At 41.7% G+C, this 22,112-nt stretch overlaps 2 protein-coding genes across 3 annotated transcripts in view; one reads left to right on the forward strand and one right to left on the reverse strand.

The window, feature by feature from the left end:
- Window positions 1-2,055, forward strand: part of npas3 (neuronal PAS domain protein 3) — a gene marked incomplete at both ends in the record, with an annotated part of 249,892 nt that extends 247,837 nt beyond the window's left edge. Inside the window, one exon of the mRNA XM_080849895.1 lies at window positions 554-2,055. Coding sequence (XP_080706021.1) covers window positions 554-2,055 — 1,502 coding nt within the window. The remainder of the gene's footprint in view (window positions 1-553) is intronic.
- Window positions 2,056-7,900: 5,845 nt separating this feature from the next.
- egln3 (egl-9 family hypoxia-inducible factor 3) lies at window positions 7,901-20,580 on the reverse strand. 2 transcript variants are annotated; one of them, XM_080849972.1, is made up of 5 exons: window positions 19,664-20,580; window positions 14,458-14,577; window positions 11,639-11,775; window positions 9,942-10,015; window positions 7,901-9,206 (listed from the first exon to the last, which is right to left on the reverse strand). In XM_080849972.1, exons 1-5 carry the CDS (start codon window positions 20,252-20,254, stop codon window positions 9,175-9,177), a joined length of 954 nt encoding a protein of 317 aa, XP_080706098.1. In that variant the 5' UTR covers window positions 20,255-20,580; the 3' UTR covers window positions 7,901-9,174. The 2 variants fall into 2 exon arrangements, with proteins under 2 accessions (XP_080706098.1, XP_080706099.1); XM_080849973.1 differs by lacking the exon at window positions 19,664-20,580 and adding an exon at window positions 18,336-19,234.
- Window positions 20,581-22,112: the final 1,532 nt, after the last annotated feature.

A 22,112-nucleotide genomic window follows, 5' to 3' on the forward strand; every position in this document is an offset into this window, starting at 1 on the left:
ACTTTTTTCTTCTTCTCCCGGGGACACCTGAGGAGAAGGTGCCAGCGCAATGTCCGTTGATTTCGTTGGCACGCGGCCCCCGTCGTGCCACCCTGACTCAGCCAGGCCGCGTAGGGAAGAGCGTAGAGTGTGAGTGGGGGCGGTGCCAGCTGCAGCCTGGCCAGAATGAGCTGTCTCTGTGCAGCGGTAGACTGGCAGCCTGGCCGTGCCACTCCCCTGGGGCATGAGTTGCCAGCACACAAATGAAGCTGTACAATTAGTTCCTGATAAAAAAGCTCAACAGTGCACTACAGCACAGCAGTGTTCCTTCCAGGAGCACAGAGGACAGGGGGCTGGAGGGCAGTGTGTGTGTTGGGGGGGGCAGGTTCATTACAGCAGGTACTACAGAAGGATGGAGGCAGTCTAGAAATCTCAAAAATTCTCAGTAATAAAAATAAAGCTAAACATTTTTTGATGAAGGTACTTAATCTGATGTTACTTTGTCAGTGAAAATGTGTCATTAAAACCTGAATGGCAGACATTCATCACTAATTGTCCTTCTTCCTGTTTTCAGAAGACAACGAGAACTCTAAGTCGGACCGCAAGGGCAACCGGTCGTCGGAGAACAGCGAGGACCCAGGGCCCGACAGCAAGAAGCAGCCGCGGCAGCCATCGCAGGAGCAGGAGATGCGGCGCCAGGAGGAAGGCGATAGCTCCAGCAACCCAGAGAGCCAGGACAGCGAGGACAGCATGGAGCCATCCGACTGTGAGACCGAGACCAAGGAGGGCCGCCTGGGCCGCCTCGGGGGGCTCCATATCAAGGTGGAGCACTACGGCGACGCAGAGGCCCTGGAGCTGCACGACTCCAACTCCTCGTCGTCTGAGGAGGAGGAGGAGGATGATGAGGATGACGATGACGTGGAAGAGGACGATGATGATCATGGGGGGCTCAGCCCGAAGGATTGTGGGATGGGCGTGACGGAGCTGGCCCCGGCTGCCAGCAAACACCAGAAGCGCAAGAAGAGGCGGAAAAAGCAAAAGTGGAACGGCGGCAACAGGAGGCAACGCCTGCGGCTCACCTCCGACGACCCCCCCAGCCCCCCCGCCGTGGACCCCAGCGTGCTGGGCGAGCAGCCACCGCTCCTGCCTCTGCCGTCGCCCGCCAGTGCCTCGGTGCTGAAGATCAAGACAGAGATGTCGGAGCCCATCAACTTCGACAATGACAGCAGCATCTGGAACTTCCCGCCCAACCGCGAGATCTCACGGAACGAGTTGCCCTACAGCATGACCAAGCACCCCGCCCCCGGCACCGAGCCCTTCCCATCCCCGCAGGGGTCCTCAGGGCTCCAGGTGACCATCCCCGACTCGGTCCTCACCCCTCCCGGGACAGACGGTGGTGGAGGCGGTGGCGCTAGGAAAGCGGGCTTCAACAGCAACGGCAACAACGCCGGCACTCCCAACTCCACCTCAAGCGTCGGATCCAACTTGGCCCCGCTGTCAAGTTCCTCCTCCTCCGACCCGCTCTCCCCGCCCCTGTCGGCATCTCCGCGGGACAAGCAGCAGGGCGGCACGCCCACCACCTCCTCCTCCTCCTCCTCAGGCGGCGGTGCTGGCAGCGGCTCTCTGCTCTACAGCGGCGACCTGGAGGCCCTGCAGCGGCTGCAGGCCGGCAACATGGTCCTGCCGCTGGTGCACCGCGTCACGGCCACCAGTCCCACGGCGTCCACCCCCCGCGTCTACACCACGGGCACCATTCGCTACGCCCCAGCCGACGTCACGCTGGCCATGCAGGGCGCCAACCTGCTGGCACCCAACACGCACGCCATGAACTTCGTGGACGTCAACAGCCCTGGCTTCACCATCGACCCCAAGACGCCCATGGAGATGCTGTATCACCACGTGCATCGGCTCAATATGGCGGGCCCGTTCGGCGGCGCCGTCACCGGGGCCAGCCTCACGCAGATGCCCTCCGCCAACGTCTTCACCACAGCCGAGGGCCTCTTCTCCACCCTCCCCTTCCCAGTCTACAGCAACGGCATCCACGCCTCGCAGACTCTCGACCGCAAGGAGGACTGAAGCCCACCCCCCCGAGACCACGTTACTGTGTTAACGACTGTGTTACTAGACTCTTTTGAGAGAGAGAAAAAAAACGAACAAAAAATAAAAGACGCAAAACTGTGTTTTCAAGTCGAAGACTGTGAGTAATGTAAAAGGACATTTGAAATAATTCTAGCACTTTGAATTTCGAGCAATTGCGCTTGTTGAATTGAAATGTATGGTCCCCCTCCACCCTCTCCCTCCCCTTTCTCCTCCTCACTTCCCCACATCTTTTTTCTATCTTTCTATCTCCCATCTTTTCTCTCTTTCTAGATCTTCTCTTTCTATCTCTTTCTTACCTCCCTGCTGTCTAGGTGTCAGTGACATTTTTCTCTGAATGGACTAAACTGACGATTCCTTTTTGTCTCCAGAGAACTCACACCACTGGGGTTAAGGACTTCTCTGGAGGCAGAATGAGGTGTACTTTTCATTTGAGTCGATTGTGTTGCATCTCTTTTCGGATGCCTTGTATATTTAAAGGTGACTGAAGTGGATGTCAGCAGAAAAAAAAAAACGAGAAACTGTGATTGTTTCAAAACCATATCTTGATGTGATCAAGGTTGATGATGACAAAAAGGATGTTGCCCTATTTGACCTAGTTGAAGGGGTTCATGATTCTTTCTAAATGAGGGAATTAGTATTTTAGAAATTAATGTTTTGTTTTCCTTTTTTTATAGTTCAGATTTTGCAAATCATACATTTACTAAAATCAAGCAATTTCAGCCGGGTATTGACCTGTGAATAGAATGTTACTGGGACAACAATTACAACAAAAAATGGAACAGTTCGGTGCATGATATGGTATCTCCCACTTCCATTTTCTCCTTTGCAGATCCATGGTGCTACCATCCAATGACCCCTCACTCAGTTGACCGGTGTAGGCACTGTTCCAGGGCTAGAGATGTACGATGGTTCTCCAAGATTTTTCTAGAACAGTCCGAACCTCTTGACCCCAATATTTTGTTTTCAATCACTACTACCTACCCAAACATCCATCTCATACCCATTCCTAGTCCACTGTCGGCTGAGCTCAATGGAATTGGGCGCTAAAAAAAGACAAAAAGGAGCAGGTTGGGTTTTTGTTGTTGATTTTTTTTAAACGTTTGAAGCGACTCACTTACTCTCTCAGTCTAGCTGAGACTAAAGACTTGAAAATGAATGTTAAATATAAAACAGGCTCCCTACCCCCCCCTTCTCTCTTGAAGATTTTTTTCTTTTTCCCTTTCATTAAAACTCTCCCTTTGTTGTCTAAAGCCCAGCATCTCTGCCGACCATCTCCCCACCTAGCGGTTTCCTTCCACTGTACACTCAGACTCTGAAATCACATATCAAGGATGTTGATACAAGGACATGCATTTCAGTCGGAAATGTACAAAATTTGTTTTTGGGAAAAAATATCACATTCCTGATTTTTTTCCCCACCGTTGCCAAACAATATATGATTTCTTTTCACAGATTGGTGTTAAAACACTGTGATTTTTGTCGTTTAAGAAAAAAAAAGAAAATGATAGTAATAAAATTGAAAAATACTGTCACTTCATCCTTTGGCAGCCCTCCATCCAGTCATCTATTACCAAGCGTGAAATCCGTAAACGTGTACAATGTGTAAGTGTCACTGGCTGTCAGTTTCCATAGCGATTTCAGTGTGTGTTACTATATGCAGTATATACCGAGCTGATGTAGCTGTTTCGTCCTTTGTCTTCTCTGTGCTTTCTCTAGTCCGGGGTTGGCCACGGGGTGGGGGGGGCTGCAGTGGTCCCCCCTCCCTCTCCATTCCCCTCTGCAGTCTTAGTGAACCAGTTGAGGTTAGTGGATTTTGTGTGGTGGCCTTCCCAAATGTAGTGTCACCTTTTTTGCTGCTTTCCTTTCGTCTGTACTCCCTTTTTTCTGTTTCCTGCTATTGCTTTGCTGTCGTGTAGTCTTACAGACCTCTCTTTCTCTCGGAGAAAAAAGACTCTTAACTAGCTCAAAGGTTTATGGAGCCATTTTTTGCCACTGAGGAATTCTGGGATTGCAGTTTCCAGCTTGCATTTACTCTATGAAAATTACGACAAAAAAAAAAGTAGCATATAGATTTAACGACTAGACTGGAACCATACAAGCCTCAGTTGCGAACACATTCCCAGAGTCCCTTGTGCTTCTTGTATGCATTGGGTGTATTTCATTGGTTTCCACCAAACCTGTTGACTTCAAGGACCTTGCAACTCACAGGAATTAATAAAAAAAATGTTCATGGTAGTATTTCAGGACAATAAACAATTTTAAAGATTTCTAAAGAGATAAAAAAAAAATATTTCGCACTATAAATCTATTTTTATAGGTGTTTTGGAATTGCATGTTTACTAAGTTCACTGTTTTGGTTTACTTGATTTTGTTCGGTCCAGCAGCTTTGTCGAAGTTAAGTGTTTTTTAGTCTGTTCAGCAAAGGGAGGGGTTCCTTCGTCTTTTTAACCGAATCAGGCTTTGCTCATCAGGAATAAAAAAAATGTCTGTGGTTTGTTTCTGTAAAGATGTTGCTGTTAACTCAAACCCAGGTCGTGAAATAAATGTTTTTAGACAAAAAAAAAGTGAAAAAAAATGACAGGGTGGATTGTTACCTTACAGAGCGGTTGCAGGAGAGCTTTGGTGTCCAGCAGACGAGAACGGAAAAGGGATCCTAGCGTTCAGCATTTTCTACGTAGCAAAGCAATGATGGGGTTTGGGAGACGAGAGAGGGGCAGCTCCGGAAACAGACACAGTGGACCAGGAAATACACCCATATGTTACAAACAGAGCAGCTGGACAAGCTGCTTCAATGTTTTTCTGTGTTGTGTCAAAAATGATTGCTGGTGATTTAATCTTAAACTAATCTCAGCTGCTGTCAGATAAATAGTGTTTAAAAATGACAATATGAAAAATCACTTCATTACCTGTGACAAACTGTGTCTGTGTTTTTAACTATTTCTTGTACAATTATACAGATTCTTTTATGAGGAACTTGGTGCCAAGTAGGAAAAAAAACTATGGGAGAAAAGGGGTTTCTCTTAGTCTCAATGTTAACAGTGTTATAAATTCTAAAAAGCGAACAAATTAAAATATTAAAAAAGAGAAAAAAAACTATGGTACATTTTTATTTTATTTTTTTTGTTTGTTTTGTTTTTGTTTTCAGAGGAAAACATGAACTAACTTAAGCTAACTTTGAGTGCCTGGCTTATTTTTTGAGAAACATCTTTTTTTGTTTTTTTCGTTTGTTTTTCATTGACCATGAATAATGCTGCAACTCAGAATTGTACATACTTCATTTTACAACAGGGTTCTTTTATACTTTTGTAGGTTTTCATTCAGTTTCAAAAGAAACATGTCATACATGGTTGTCTTTCTGTAACACGGTTTTTTTACCATCTTACAGGTGCCATATTCATAATAAACTTCTCTTGGATTTGTCAAACTGGCATCCTTTCTTTGGCATTTAACCATCCCAGGCAAACGCCACACACTTCAGTGACTGGCTAGATTTTCCTTCTTTCTTTCTTTCTTCCCTTTTGCTTTCCCTCTTGTCTTGTTTCATTCTTTTCCTTCAGCCTTCGATTTATATATTTTTTTTTACAAGAGGAACTGTGCTATTCCTTACTATTCTGTATCCGAAGCACTGTTGGTTTCTTTTTCTTTTTCTTCTGTGGTGGGGCAAACATTGAGAGTTATCCTCTCTTTCAGGTCCAGTCTGATCACTATGGGTAGACAGAGGGGGGGGAGTCTGTGACTGGCCTAAGTGACGGCTCTCCTCCAGTCTCTGTTGGTTGAGGCACACCAATGTCAGTCTGGGTGACCACTGGCCCCCTTGGCTCCTACAGGTGGAGGGGGGGTCATTGTGACCGAGTGGGGGGAGCACTTCTGCGAGGGCCGCACGGGTATCTCTAATGCTACACCATATCTCTTGATAATACCTCTTGACCATACCTCTTGATCTTAGCTAGACTTTTTTCACTGACATTGTGCAAATCCGCCATGCATACCATACTGATTCCACTGTAACTCTTGCGGCAAAGCTAAATAAATGGGGAGAAAGAAAATGTACCATTTTAATAGTGTTTTGTTTTAAATATTTCATGTCTGACTGTAGGCTGCATTTAAAATACATACTCACACATATGAAGTCTATACATATTTTACAGGTGAATTATTTTATCTTACGATTTTTCCATTGGTTGCTTTGAAAAGCTGATTCCTGCCCAGCGCAGTACTTCTCCTTATCTTTGAACAGTGGATTGTGTCTTTGTTCAAAGGTGTACCGCCTTAACACCCAATCTTCTTGCACTTTTTTTTTCTTCTTCTTCTTCTTCTCCCCTGTCAAATTCAGTGCAGCCATCTCTCGTTCCATCCTTTCCCCTGACTCGAAGCGGGAGTGGGAGGTCACCGCCAGAGCCCGGCCAGGAAAATTCAACCAACTTTAAATATTTTACGCAATTTCAAATGAAGCTCATGAATGATAGATCATAGGATAGAGGAGGAGGGAGAGCGAGAGGGGGAAAAAAACACACTCCAACCTGAAGCCCCTCTAATGACCTCCAGCTGTCCATCTTCAGCTCTATGTCCATATTTGGAAGGCGAGAGAGGTGTTTATGGTCCACCACAAGGCAGATTCATTAGGTCAACTCTGTTTCACTCTCACCTGGGTCCTTACTTGAGCCATCATGTGAATACATGAGCACCTGGAGATTTCTTCAAAAACATTTAAAAATGCTTCATGCACACTTGTGAAATCAGTAATGTCTAGTAGCCCGTATGCTGTGAGTTTATATATTTTGTACATTTTCTGTCGATACATGCCAGTTCCCTATGGCATTTAAAATACACTACATTTATGTCAGCACTTTGTTATTTCATGGGATTACATAACACAAAAACAATGAAATTACCTTAAAAGTGCAGGTTACAATTTTTGTTGCCAAAAAATAAAAACACTTGAGAAAAATTACCAAGTAATTCTGAAGGAATACTGAATATAATGTCCTCCTGTGTTCAGTCCGTATATTTTTTGTATTATTTGTTTCATCTGTTAATATTTCCCATGGCCTGAAAAATGCATGCAATATAAAATATACATAATAGACACTAGCTGCATAGAATTCACATGAATACTGGTGAACTCTGCTTCTCAGTCAGGTGTTTCAGGTAAATCCTCAGTGTAGAGGCCTTTCATGTTTTGCAACAAAAACTGAAATCTGTGGCTTAACAAAAATACAAAACACACAAAATAATCTCTTTTAACTTCCATCTACATGCCTCACACTTTCACGCGCATCACCTTCAAGGTTCCAATAAAGTACTTGCGCATTCAGAAACATTTTATAACATTCAGAAAACCTTGTCACCTACAAACTGAGACACTTCTGAAAGTCAAGATCTTCTCAGAACTCCTGGATGAAATACCAGAATTTTGCAGAGAGAGAGAGTGACATCTAGTGTAGTAGTTTGGAACTCACAACCAAATACTATCCCTTTCCGTTTCAACGCACTAGGTCTTCCTTTTACTAGAAAACCTGATTTCAATTATGATTAATTTATTTTATTTCAATAATTGTATTACATTTAATAAAACCAATGTATTACACTTACATTTCTTGCAAAATATGACAAACATTCTCAATACAACTCTACATTTCTGCAGTATCACCTGTATTAAAAATAGACATTTCTAAAAACCTCTTAACTGCCATTAGTTTTATCCTTTATGTCTAAATAGCCTGGAGTGTGTGTTTTTTGTATGCAAGCGTGTTTTAATTTTTAGTTTAATTATCGGTATTATGCTATTTAAACTAAAACACAATGACACATACAGTATATATGCAAGAAAAAAACTCTATCTTTATTTCAATCCACACCACACAAGCGGTCACGAATCCAAACAAACATGGCCACCCACAGGGCCCCAGTCCACACTAACATGGCATTGCTTACCCGCATGCAAGCCGACCCCTGAAATCTCAGTGCATTATATGAACCATGGCTGTCAGCGGTTAAGAGGCATACACAGACTGTGAACAAGATCAGTGTTGGTTATGACAGCACCTTCACATCAGCCTACACAGCGGAGGATAAGAGATAACATCATTACGCGTGTCTAACCCCTACGCAGACAAATCTTGGCAACGAAGTAAACCGTAAACAAAGCGGTCACATAAATCTTTGAATCAATAAACCAGTGATTGATCAATAATATTCACGGTCTGCACTACTAGTCAATGGGGAGAAAGCAACACAACAAAATCAAATAGGCAATGTCGGTAGTAATCTTTTCAAACTGTAACATGTCTCATTCTGACACTATGATTTTTCAGAAGTGATTTGATTAACAAATTAGCAGTGCTTATACCACAGGCACAGCTCATATGGAACGAGATAATCAAGACAAGCATTCATTGCAAAACATCTGTGTGTGTGTGTATTTCATTTAAAATAATATGTTATTTAGTTTCTCCTTAAAAATGGTCTATTTTATCAGGAAAGACTTTATGTACTTTGTGTAAGGCCTTCATAAATAAATCTTACATTACAGGAACATTTTTAGGACTAGTTTTAAGTGGGGTGCACCATTTGTCATTCAGACTGAATTCTCATCAGCTCTGTGTTTTCAGAGCTTGAGTCTCCTGTTCTCCTAACAGGTCAACATAAAGCGAAACGTACAGTTTCAATTTGTGAATCCCAGTAGACGTCGCTGTCTAGCGTCAAATTGAAAAGAATGGCACACTGATACATACAAGACAAAACCAGTGCCAGTCCACATTATTACGCATTAATGACAAAAAAACTGATACCCTGTCTGAGAATAAATGTGTAATGGGCCAAACAGTAGAAATGTACAAGTGCAACTTCCAGAAAGTTCCTGCAAACTAAATCATTGATTCCTTCCTGTCTTCCCCCTTGCTGTCTAATGATAAAGGAGGGGGGGGGGGGGGGGTGTACCATGAGGGTGCGGCTGGGGGCCAAGTGCAGAGAGCGGGGCAGACTCGGATCAGGGGGAGAGGGAGAATACTGAGGAGACCCTCACTGACTTCCACTGCTTCCTGATCCGGAGCAGCAGTACATGCACTCACTTCAGCCAACGCTGGCGTCTGCGGATCACGGCGTGTTGCCCTCCTGCGCCGAGGAGCCTGGAAGAGGTTTTCATCAGGTCAGTACAAGAAGATTCAACGCACATCAGGACCAAGAGTCGTCCCAGTAAAGGAATAAAATACAGTTGACAAAAGCTAGGAGAATAAAAAGGACACCAAGGGAACAGGATAAAGTATGATAAAAAAAATATTGCAGCTACATTTTTGGCATTACTGCAAACCATTAACATACTGGGATATTTATTCAAGTATTATCAGAATACTTATTTCTGCATTTGGTATTTGTATATGGATACTACAGTCGTGGCCAAAAGTTTTGAGAATGAAACAAATATGCATTTTCACACAAATATGCATTTTCTGCTTCAGTGTCTTTAGATATTTTTGTCAGATGTTACTATGGAAGACTGAAGTATAATTGAAGTATAAGTATAAACTCCAAGCATTGACTATGCAAGAATGGGCCGCCATCAGTCAGGATGTGGCCCAGAAGTTAATTGACAGCATGCCAGGGCGGATTGCAGAGGTCTTGAAAAAGAAGGGTCAAAACTGCACATATTGACTTTTTGCATTAACTTCATGTAATTGCCAATAAAAGCCTTTGACACTTATTAAATGTTTGTAATTATACTTCAGTCTTCCATAGTAACATCTGACAAAAATGTCTAAAGACACTGAAGCAGCAAACTTTGTGAAAATGTAAATTTGTGTCATTCTCAAAACTTTTGGCCACGACTGTACATTCACAATTTGATCAAAGTCACTCAGTCATACCAGTTAAATCTCTGAATCTTCTCTTTGCTGCAGCCCTTTCTTCCGAGTCAAAATACCACACAGTGATGGCATACCTGTAAAAGAAAACATTCACGTTTGACCATACACTCTATTTTCATATACCAATGTTTACCAGCACTGATCCAAATGGGTCATGACAGATGGACAAATTATTTGGTGTGATTATTTTGAAAATGTACTGATGATATATAGACTACTGCTGAGGGAAACCTTAAATATATTACCGGTTTCATGCCTTTAGGCCCAAACATGGCTATGCTTCATTAATATCAATTTCAATGTTGAATGTGTCTCTGCTAGTATATCCAGGTTATACTGCGTTATATCTATTCATGTGTTGTATTTGGACGCATCATAGTTCTAACCACTTTCTTAATAAGCCATCCTCATCATCTGTACCTTCATGAAACCAAGGCAATGAAAGTGTTCACATAGTGTGTGAGGAGGGCAGACACCCAGTGGTGACTTAAAAATGGATGCTATACGCAATGACATCAAAGTGACACTAAGGGGCAGTATAGATACATAGGACAACCCCAAATGTGGAACAGGTTGCTATATGCAATGCCACCAAAGTTTCACTAGGGGGCAGTGTCTAGACGAATAACAACACCAAATGTGGAACAGGTTGAAAACTGAAAGTTATCGCTTTGATTTGAGTTAACTTTTCATGGTATTCTTGCACGGGTACAGTATAAATAAAGTATAATAAAAAAAACCATACAATAATGTTTTCATAAAAAAGTAGAGCTTTGTGGCTCCATGAAAATATTTCTCCAGTTTGCAATATCTATAGCCTACTGCATACGTCTAGTCCAAACTGAGAGACGGGGTGTAATATAGAATCAGGTTATTAATAGCAATGGCCTTATCTATCATGACACTTGTCACTTCCCTTTTAATATAGGCTACATTTACCCGAGGCTCTACTGCTCTAATATGACACCCAGTTAGCTAATCATTTCATTGCATTCATGTGTATATTATGGGTGCCAATGCGAACACTGACGAAAAACACACCATCTTTTGACAAATTACCTACCACTCACCCATATTATCATCGCAACCTTCTAAATTGGCAGTCTGAGCCACATTGTTTGTTTCCCATTTACAGAGCCCGAACTGTGTATGAACATTTGACTTTTTTGGAGCGCACACACTATAAGACACAACTAGAGGACCATGAGGAGAAATTTGCTGAATTTGACAAAAGTTGTAGGGGATTAGACTCACAAACTTTACCTTTAATGTATTATATTTCTGCCATCTCAAAATAAATATCAAACATGGGAAAATCCTTAAACAGTACCCCAGAGAGAGCACACTAACCCGTGTCAGTAACTTCTGACAGGGAAGCAAATTATATCCAATCTTGACTTTTAAAATGAAACATTATCACATGATGCTTGAATGGGAAATGATTCAAGGTGAAAAGGTAAACTTGAAGCCATAAATTATTCTGAACTTGGGAGTGATATTTGTCCGTGCCAGTCTAGGTTAATAGGATTCCTTACTTACCCCGTTAATTGAATATTACAGTAGAATTATAGTACAGCACAATTAATGCCAACAGTATTTCATATTTTAGGTTTAACAGGTTACTGGACATCAATGTCAAGGATTGATGGGTATCTTGAACCCAGTGTAAATACTTCAGTCTCGGATGGGATCCTCACCTTTGAGCATAGGACGGCTGGACCTCATGGGGGTTTCGGCGGTCGGACCAAAACAGAAGCAGCCGGTCAAATAGGGGCTCAATGTCTGCCACGTACGATTTGCCTTCTGGAAAGATCCGTAGAATGCCTCCATGCTCCTGAGGGGCAAATGAAGGTCAGTATGCGTGAGAAACGTTTATAAGCTTTGATATATGCACACCAGTTGTTTAAATACAGGTTTGACTTCATACTAAGCTGCAGTAATGTGCACTAAAGTAACTTTTCAACATGAATATCACTGATTTATCAATAACATGTATTTCTAAATACTGGTAACAAATATTGGTAAAGTTAAAGAATACAAATGTCATGTTTCCATTCCATGTTTTTATGTTAAATACAAATGTTCATATATTGATGTTAAGATAGAAGTTTTAAATGTTTACATTTTAGCGCCCTTGTAAATAACCATTTTCATAGGAAAATACACCACCACAGAATAGAGATGGACAAAGATGGGCAGTAATTCAATTCAATGTATTTAAAAGACATATGTATTACTTTTGAGGTTTTGTCATTTGTATTTAGTTGGACAGCAAAAACTAACTAAACACTTTTAAATGGTATTTGTGTATCTTAAATACTTAAAATATGTTACTTAATAAGTCATTTTAGTCTCAAATAAGACACATTTTATACCAAGGTTTAAACCGTAGAAAGAAAATGTACAACAATTAGTCTTATCACAGTCTTTGGCTAAAAGCAAATTAATCAGGTGTCCTGTTAGGTCCAGCAAGCAATTTTTTTTTTTACAGTTTTTACAGTAATTGTTTTCCCACCCATATTCTCCTAAGACCCTATGCATCTTCTCTGCCTCAGATAGGCTCTGACCCTGATAGTTCACGCCTCTCATGCCTAAACCTAGACAACCTGACTAACAAAGGCATCGAATACTAGCCAATCAGAGGCAGAGTGGGGCAAGTCTTTGCAAAATGCCGGTGGGGAAAATACTTTGCGCATCTGCGAGTGTCTGCTAGAGTCCAAGAGACAAATAATATTCATGTACTCGTAGATGGGTCACCAAAAATATGATCAGATATTGCTTGCTAGGGCAAGCTATTGAACGACACTAAACTACAAAAAAATTGCAAACACATGCTAAAAAACGATTTCATACCAGTATTTTGTATTTTATTTTAAAACATTTCATGAGCATGTTCACTACCGTTAAAAAGTTTGGGGTCACCCAGACAATTTCATGTTTTCCATGAAAACTCACACTTGTATGAGTTGCAAAATGAATAGAAAATATAGTTGAGACATTGACAAGGTTGGAAATAATGATTTTTATTTGAAATATTAATTTGGTTCTTCAAACTTTGCTTTTGTCAAAAAAGGCTCCATTTGCAGCAATTACAACACTGGAGACCGTTGGCATTCTAGCTGTTAATTTGTTGAGGTAATCTGTAGAAATTTCACCCCACAAATTGGATTGGCTTGGTGGGCATTTCTTGCATACCATACGGCCAAGCTGCTCCCACAACAGCTCAATGGGGTTGAGATCTGGTGACTGTGCTGGCCACTCCATTACAGACAGCATACAAGCTGCCTGCTTCTTCCCTATATAGTTCTTGCATAATTTGGAGGTGCGCTTTGGGTCATTGTCCTGTTGTAAGAGGAAATTGGCTCCAATCAAGCGCTGTCCACAGGGTATGGCATGGTGTTGCAAAATGGAGTGATAGCCTTCCCTATTTGAAATCCTTTTTACCTTGTACAAATCTCCCACTTTACCAGCACCAAAGCAGCCCCAGACCATCACATTACCTCCACCATGCTTGACAGATGGCGTCAGGCACTCTTCAAGCATCCTTTCACCTGTTCTGCGTCTCACAAATGTTCTTCTGTATGATCCAAACACCTCAAACTTTAGATTCGTCCAGAACACTTTTTTCCAATCTTCCTCTGTCAAATGTCTGTGTTCTTTTGGCCATATCAATCTTTTCTTTTTATTGGCCAGTCTCAGATATAGCTTTTTCTTTGCAACTCTGCCTATAAGGCCAGCATCCCAGAGTCGCCCTATTCACTGTAGAAGGTGACACTGGCGTTTTGCGGGTACCATTTATAAAGCTGCCAGTTGAGGTCCTGTGAGGCATCTATTTCCTAAACTAGACAGTCTAATATATTTTTCTTCTTGTGCACCGGGGCCTCCCACTTCTCTTTCTACTCTGGTTAGAGCCCGTTTCTGCTGTTCTCTAAAGGGAGTAGTACACACCGTTGTAGGAAAAGTTCAGTTTCTTTGCAATTTCTCACATGGAATAGCCTTCATTTCTAAGAACAAGAATAGACTGGCGAGTTTCACATGAAAGTTATCTTTTTCAAGCCATTTTGAGAGTATAACCGAACCCACAAATGTGATGCTCCAGATACTGAACTAGCTCAAATGAAGGCCAGTTTTATAGCTTCTCTCGCCCGCAAAACAGTTTTCAGCTGTGCTAACATAATTGCACAAGGGTTTTCAAGGGTTTTCTAGTCATCCATGAGTCTTCTAAGGCGATTAGCAAACACAAGGTACCGAACACCGGAGTGATAGTTGCTGGAAATTGGCCTCTATACACCTATGTAGATATTTAATTAAAAACCAGATATTTCCACCTAGAATAGTCATTTACCACTAACAATGTAAAGAGTGTATTTCTGATTAATTTAATGTAATCTTCTTTGAAAAAAACTGTGCTTTTCTTTGAAAAATAAGGACATTTCTGAGTGACCCTAAACTTTTGAACGGTAGTGTATATTTTGATCCATTTGTGCCCATCTCTGGCAACATAATGGCTACCAACCTTGGCGTTCCAGTTTTTATTCAGGTAGTAGATGCAGGTGACACAGCGGCCATCTCCATTGGGGTTATCTACATGCTTCACATAACCAGTGCCATTTCCTGGATAGCAAGCAACCATTGCCTAAAGAACACAAAAAAACAGACATTTTATAGTGTTCCTGATCTCAGTTCCTCCAAAACATTTTCTTTGGCCTATTTTAACCCATGTGTATCAGGACAGTGAACTTATTGCGAATGTACCAACAACTACCATATTAGTATTCTGACATACTCATGTATCATATAAAACAACCCTATTTTATACTGAACTATAATAGTATTTTAATGTCATTGTATGGATTTAGATATTGAAGCAAGAACAAGTCACTGCTGCTGGAGCTTTTGGCTGCCACTTCACTCTAACAGCCTAGACTATTTATCATTAATGTTTCCTCATCCATTCATGGCAGAGCAACAACTAAAGCCTGTATGTAACTGAAACCCAGGGGAGAGAATGAAAGAGAGAGTGGAGACGGGGCAGTCAGTTCTCTTTCTGCTTTAGTGTGGTCTGAAAAGGGGAAGACTCAGTTCACTGACTTACACAGAGAGCTCTATTGTCTCCGGAACATGATGCAATGCATGTCATGAAAAACTGCACTGGGAACACAAATATCCGCACGTACACATCTCTCCTAGTGACTGGATACACTGAAATACATGGAAGGAAAAACCATGACAACAAACAACCCATGTCATCATAAATCAATCAGAGTTTCAACAAAGAAGATAACACACCTAGAGGTCCTTGCAAAGGGGGAAAACTACAAGAGATTACACTTAACATTGGTGAGAGTTAATGTGATCAACACTGAGTGAGGGCTGGCCAGTTGGCCTGAAACCCTGAGTCTAAGGCATCATGTACCCAACCCCTAGTCAGATCACATCAAACAGGAAGTGTATGACAGCGAAGCTAACTGGTGAAAGTGCGTTTTTTTAGTGTGCCCAGTGTGTATCCTTTTTTATTCCTGGACTTTGATACAAGGAATAGCCTTATTCCGTAGTAGCTATTGTGATAACTTCCTCAGATAGTGAACTCTACTCGTACTTTTGATATAAATAAACTGTACTCTCACCTACACAGACTCATGCGGAGGCTTGTCCCATGTGCAATAACTCAGCAGATACATTTCTCTCTCACACACATACACACAAAAGCACAAACAGGAAACAGAACTTCCTTTTCCACGCTAGTTTCCAGGCATTTTAACCTCCTCTCTCCAATGGGCAACGGTCAGAGGTCATCAGATTACCCAAAGCCCACATCAGTAGCACAGCAGGAGCAGACATGAGACGTGCCTCATAAATCTGAGCACGAATCTGGGCCTCTCTCAGTGGTTCACAGGTATTTCCTTATCAGCTCACAAAATACCAGCCGGAGGCAAATTTCAAGGTGCGTTATGCTCCTCTCCCTTACCAATTTTATTTTATTATTAACTCTATTCTAACTCTATTCAATTTAATGTCAGCAGAATTTTGTACTTCAACTCATTATAGTCCTACAAAAACTACAAAATTCAGTCATATAGTCAGATACATATCAAGATAACAAGTAGTATGGTGCAGTTATGTATGAGCTACAGTGACAGCATGCTATATAATATATATATATTATATATATATATGTATATAAATATATATTATCTTTAAATACTGTGATAGATTATTGTCTGTGAGAGTATACTATGTGCACAATGTGTACAACACACTGCAGTTTCACAATGAACTCTAGGCTTGAACGCAGCGGCCCACTCAAACCTGTTTTAGTGTTCACCTCTCTGGATGCAGCATGGGACTGAGCGTGCATTTGCCATTCAATTGTTCTCTTGTTTACATTGGGGGGGGGGGGGCACTCCACAAGTCACACCACCACAATGAAGGGTGCATTCGTGTATGCTGCGTCAGAATTTAAGCATGTTAGGAAAACAAACTATGGAAATAAGGGAGAGGCGACAAACCGAGAGAGAGAGCGAGTAAAGAGACAGAGAGAGGGAAAAGGGGAAATGGACAGAGAATAAGAAGCTGATGAGAGAGTGGGAATAAGGCATAGCGATTGAGAGACAGAGCAAGGAGCAGAGAAAGAGATAAATAGCAGGGAGAAAGAGAGAGAGAGAGAGAGAGAGAGAGAGAGAGAAAAGGAGGAAGGAGGGGGGTACAGGAAGAGTGTGTAAAGTGTGGCTGGCTCATGGCCAGGCTGATGAAGGTTTAATGACAGTGCTACGTGTTGAGCGTGTCAGACTACGGCCCTGTGCACCACAGTAAGCCCTCTCAGAGACGGATGTTGTTTTGGTGTTTTTGTTTTTTTCACTGAGATTTGTGTGCACGTGTAAAATGTTATATCCAAAGTATCACAAACAAGTTAAGCTGGGAAAATGAAGTTTTGTTTTAAACATGTGGATCATTGGTGTACAAGAAAACTCTAACAGGTTGTTTGGGGGAAATGAGTCTGAGTTGATCTGAGAGTCTAAAACACAGTGTTTTTGAAGAGTCCTCCGTCGCTTTTCCTTATGCCTCAGGACTTCAATTCATTCTGATTGGTTGGCAACTGCGGTTGCTTTTGGCAGTGGGTCTGTTTCATGCAGAGCAAGATACCCTGCAGGTTCCTGCTCTGCAATCAAGAGCCTAGACTACCCCATGTAAACCAGACCCAACGAACAGTCCTAGACTACCCTAGTAAACCAAACCCAGTAATGTGGAGCTTTTGTATGTTTGGTAAAAATGAAGACTGCATACACAGACTCACAGTTGCTCACTTTTGCTCTGTTAATTGTTTACTTGTTTTGGCCTTTTTATCACAAAGTTAATCCAAGCTTTTCAATTATACATTATCTTATTATTTTTGACATCTATAAAAGTCATTATCAAACATTAAGATTGCCAGGGTGTCAAATCACATGCAGCGAGATGCATTACATACTACTGCAAAATACGCCTGTGCCCTAGTACTTTCAGGTACTTTCTCACCCTGCAGAGTTCAGATAAACAATGTTTTCCCCAATGTCTTTTTATTTCCTCTTTTCAATGAACTATGACCCAACACCATATAATCTAATTGGAAAGTGATTCTATGAAATCAGTATCTCCTTAAAGAGACCTGGGTAAAGGGCAATCAACAGAAGATAGAAGGGCAATATCCACCACAGTTCCACACTTCCTCAGCTCTGTGATGTTGATATTGTGGTTTATGGGGTATTACCCTGATGCCAAGAGAGAGAGAAAGAGAAAGAGAGAGAGAGAGAGAGAGAGAGAGAGAGAGAGCGAGAGAGAGAGAGAGAGAGAGAGAGAGAGAGCGAGAGAGAGAGAGAGAGAGAGAGAGAGAGAGAAAATTGCATGGTCTATATCCTCCTGCCTCATTTTGGACTTCCTGTGTGACAAAGCAGATCTCATCAGTGTGGAGAGTCACGTAGACCTTGACTTGTGGTCAGGTTTAACAGGTTATCAGTTACATGCATCAAGTGCTGCGCTTTCTTAGCACATCACTGCTTTCACGTCACACCAAGAAGCTGAATAGGCCAGAGACATTCATATCATATGGCACATTTCCTACGAGTAGACAGGCCACTTCAAAAATATACGTGCTAAACTGAATACATAAGAATCAAAAAAGAAAAAAACAGTTATCTCCTGACTGGACTGCAAATCTATAGTTTGATACAGTTAGGGTAAAGTTTCAGAAACCTTAAAGCCTAATAAAATATGACTCACAGGTGTGTGGTGCCAGTGTTAACCAAAGCACATTAACTTCTGTTTCAGATACAGTGGCATGTATGATTGAGAGCTGTCCGATTGTTCGTTGATAGGCTCTTATGACGCGAATCACAGAGATGCTTCACAGTAACTTACCTTTGACCGCTCGCGAATTCTTATTCCAAGCTGTCCAATGCACAGAGAAATTAAATGGTCGATTAACGTCAACAGAAAATTGACAGCCTCGCATCCCTTCTCAGTTCCACTGACCCACGCTATCTTGTCTCCCCTAATGTTTCTTTTGGAAACGCCAAAGCTTCGGCCAGCAAGCTGTCCATCTTTCAGAAGCCCAGCGTGGTGGATGTTCTTCACTTGACCCAAAACAATGTGTCCAACGAACTCTCCCACAAAGTTGTCAACGTAAAAGAAACCCTGGTCTAACAGTGACGGTACAATCTGGTCCACCACTAACTGCTCCAAATCTGAGTGCATCCTTTGATGAACAAATGGCATTTTCACAATGTTTTCATTCAGCGTCAATCGTGTCACATATAGTACTGAGCATCATCTGCTACAATGTATCCAATTTAAAAAATCCAGTGCATAGCTAAGGCTCAAATTGTTCAAATTCTAACCAGCAAGAAAAGCTGCTGGAAAGATGTAGAATATTTGCCAAACGCAAAGACCACCCTATTAACAGCGATGGAGAATGACACCTGCATCTGTGGAACGTGCGGGATGTGTAGTACTTCCAAAGAGGCGTGGCTAGAAACTATTGTAGCGCCGCATAAGTATGCGGGGCAAGGGCAAGAATACACTACATACAGTTCAGACCAAAAGTCGCACAAATAAAACCCTCTAGCAAATGGCAAGCCAAGGAATCGCAATACAATCAGTCTGAAGTCATTCTACGCAAGCCGTCCAAGCGTTCTTGCAGACTGTAGGATAGCCTACATTCATCATTTTGCAGCTTGAGCAGCAGAAAGCAGTCTTCACTATATTGTAGGCCTATATTCGTTTGAATAATGGGTTTATTGTGTAAAGAAAAACATGTTCAACCCTTCTTCAGCCATAACAAATGAAAAGACTGCATGACTGGTTATTTGTCCAAGAGCACAAGGCGTGCCCACCGCCATTGAGGACTTCGCTAGTCGCATGTACTCCTCGCTGCACGTAGCGCACTGTACACTTTATCTGAACATGAGCGAGGCAGGCTGCCAGAAACTTAGAAAACGAGGGGTCCCTCCGTTATTTACGTAGCCTATCAGAGTAGACAGGCAGAGAATTACTAAAGTTGGATAAAACTAAAGAAGATCTAAACGTTAAAGAAGAAATAGCCTATATATAAAGTCATTAGATTCATTTTGATCGAAAAGACAACAAAAAAGGGTCTTGAGTACTCTGGTAGACTAACTGAAAGCTACAATACAAATTTATAAAAAAAAAACTTTCATGGTATTAGCCACGATGCAATCAGTACTGACCTTGTGTCTCCATGTAATTTTGTAATTTCCCAGTCTGCCATTGGCGTGCATGATAAGCTTGTCCATTCTTGTTAAAACAAATCCTATATTTTCACATCCTTGTTCATTCCCCTCCACCCACGCAATCTTATCCCCTCGAATAGATTTGTTTTTGCCTGGTGTCTGGCAAACTAATTCTCCATCTTGCATCTTCCCTCCCAGGTGAATGTTTCTGACTTCTTGTAGAATACGATCACCAATTTGGTTCCCAAGAAAATTGTCCACTATACAGAGGCCATATGAATTCATACAAGGTCCTATATATTGTAAAACTAGTTTGTGGGTGTTAAGGCGTTTGTGCTCCTTGGATTTTGGCCTGTGTTTATGAGGTATCTTAAGGGGACAAGGCTTAACCCCGCTTTCAGCGTCTTCAACAGCAGCAGGTCTTTCTCCACTCGCCGAGGCCAATTCCCGGCACCTGATGTATCCTCTGCCTGTCACATCTCTACCTGTGTCAGATAAAGATTCGTTCGATTTTGTGTCACTTGCCACAAAAGGTATTTTCTCTTCTGCGGTAAATTCTGCGTTGTCATATCCGTGGCTGTCTTCCATTTGAGACGGAGTTAGGCTCGGCACTGAAGACCACTTCGAAAGATATTAACTTCAACTGAGGAGTGCCCCGCTTGCGCTACGTGAAAAGTGCCATGTTTCTTAACTAATGAGCGCTACATCCAGACACGCGCACAGCGCCTGACGAGAATGCGCTCCCTGCTCGTTCAAGATGTGTAGTTCTACTAAACTGCGAGCAGACGATTAAAGATCATGTGTTTCATAAGGACGCATCTTGTATGGTTCATATTTACGTATGGCCGTGAGAAAAAGCTTTACTCATCACTGCTGGTCGTCTGAATCATACTATAGGCTTATTATTTCTTTTTTTGCACAGGACTTTAAAGAACTAGCCTACAGTTGTTGTAAAATAGATGTAGGCAATAGCCTATGTTTCCATTTTAGGTACATGTGCTTGGGTCAACTTACAGAGGGGACACTTTACTTGTGTGTGTGTGTGTGTGTGTGTGTGTGTGTGTGTGTGTGTGTGTGTGTGTTTGTGTGCGTGTATGCTTTTTTTGTCGCTCATATATTTAATGTTGTTGTTTAGGTTTCAAGAATTATTTAACTACAAACCCCCTTTGTAAACCCTGACCAACCTTACATCAAATCTGAATTCTGCAGCTGCCCACGGAAACCGTTTGTGCATACGTGAGAGACGACACATTGTCAGCCTAATGAAATAACTCTAAGGACACTGTATTGCACATGGCCGCTTGTTGATGGGTGTTTCCCCCGATAATAAGTTAAAAAACTGCTCACAACATAAAACATCTCCCTCTGTTGTTAGGCCTGTCTGAAGGAAGTTGTCTTACAGAAGCCTAAATACAAAGGTTCTTTAAAATAAGACATTTAAAATTATGAGACACAATTTAACTGAAAGACGAAAACATAATGCTTATGTCTCTAGGGGAAAAAATATAGCCTATTTCTTTATGCTATCATGTAACTAGCAAAATATGACTCTTATCGCTTGAAATATGCTGACAAGTTGCCCAAGAGGACATCAACACAAGACCAGAAACATTTATTCAGAAGTAGGCCTAATACTTTCAGATAAGGACATTTTTAAAGGATATTGCTGTAAGGGGAACACTCTATTCGCTTTTCTTTCCTGAAGCAAATTCCAAGGCAGTCCCGTACGTGTGCGTACGTGAGCACATCCTCATCCCAGAGTTTAAAAAATAACCAGCTGCTAACTCAGTTTAGATCTGATGCATGCGTTATGTATAACGAGAGGCGTATCATTGGATAGCTTCCCCTACCCCCTCTCAACCGACTGCCAGTTGGCTCTGTTCATAGATGGCAGTGTCCTTTCTCATTTGTAGACTAGAAGTAGAAAGGAGGTATGAAGGGATTCATTTTATATTTTAAACTGTGTTTATATTAAAATATGTTAAAAATCAATGTTGCTTTTGGAACGTGATGGCATAAGGAGTCTTAACTGTTTAATTTGTGAAGATAAATATTTCTAAAGAAAGTGATTACATGACCTGGTGGTGTCTACATATTGTAACGTGCATGGAGTTGTGCACTTCCTTTTTGTGCATATTTCGACCATACTGCTTTGGGTTAGGGACCTGGGGGTGGTATAGATCTAGGTTGAAATAATTATGCCTTCCCTTTTGTGTTCTGTATTAGCGTGAAGCATGTTATTATTTCGTCTGTTTGTATTTTATGTTTGATGCCCTTGTTAGCCCAATTATGTTATTGTATTTGTCAAGTCCTGGTGTGTGCTATGTCTTTATGATATGTCCCATGTGTGTCCATTATCAGTGAAAGTGTCTGCCAATGAAAATGAAATTTAAACGTTAGCTTCATTCTACCTGTCAAAACCGCTTCATTGCAGTGTATGGTGAAT

The sequence above is a fragment of the Sprattus sprattus genome (genome assembly GCF_963457725.1).
Source record: "Sprattus sprattus genome assembly, chromosome: 13".
Lineage (NCBI taxonomy): Eukaryota > Metazoa > Chordata > Actinopteri > Clupeiformes > Clupeidae > Sprattus > Sprattus sprattus.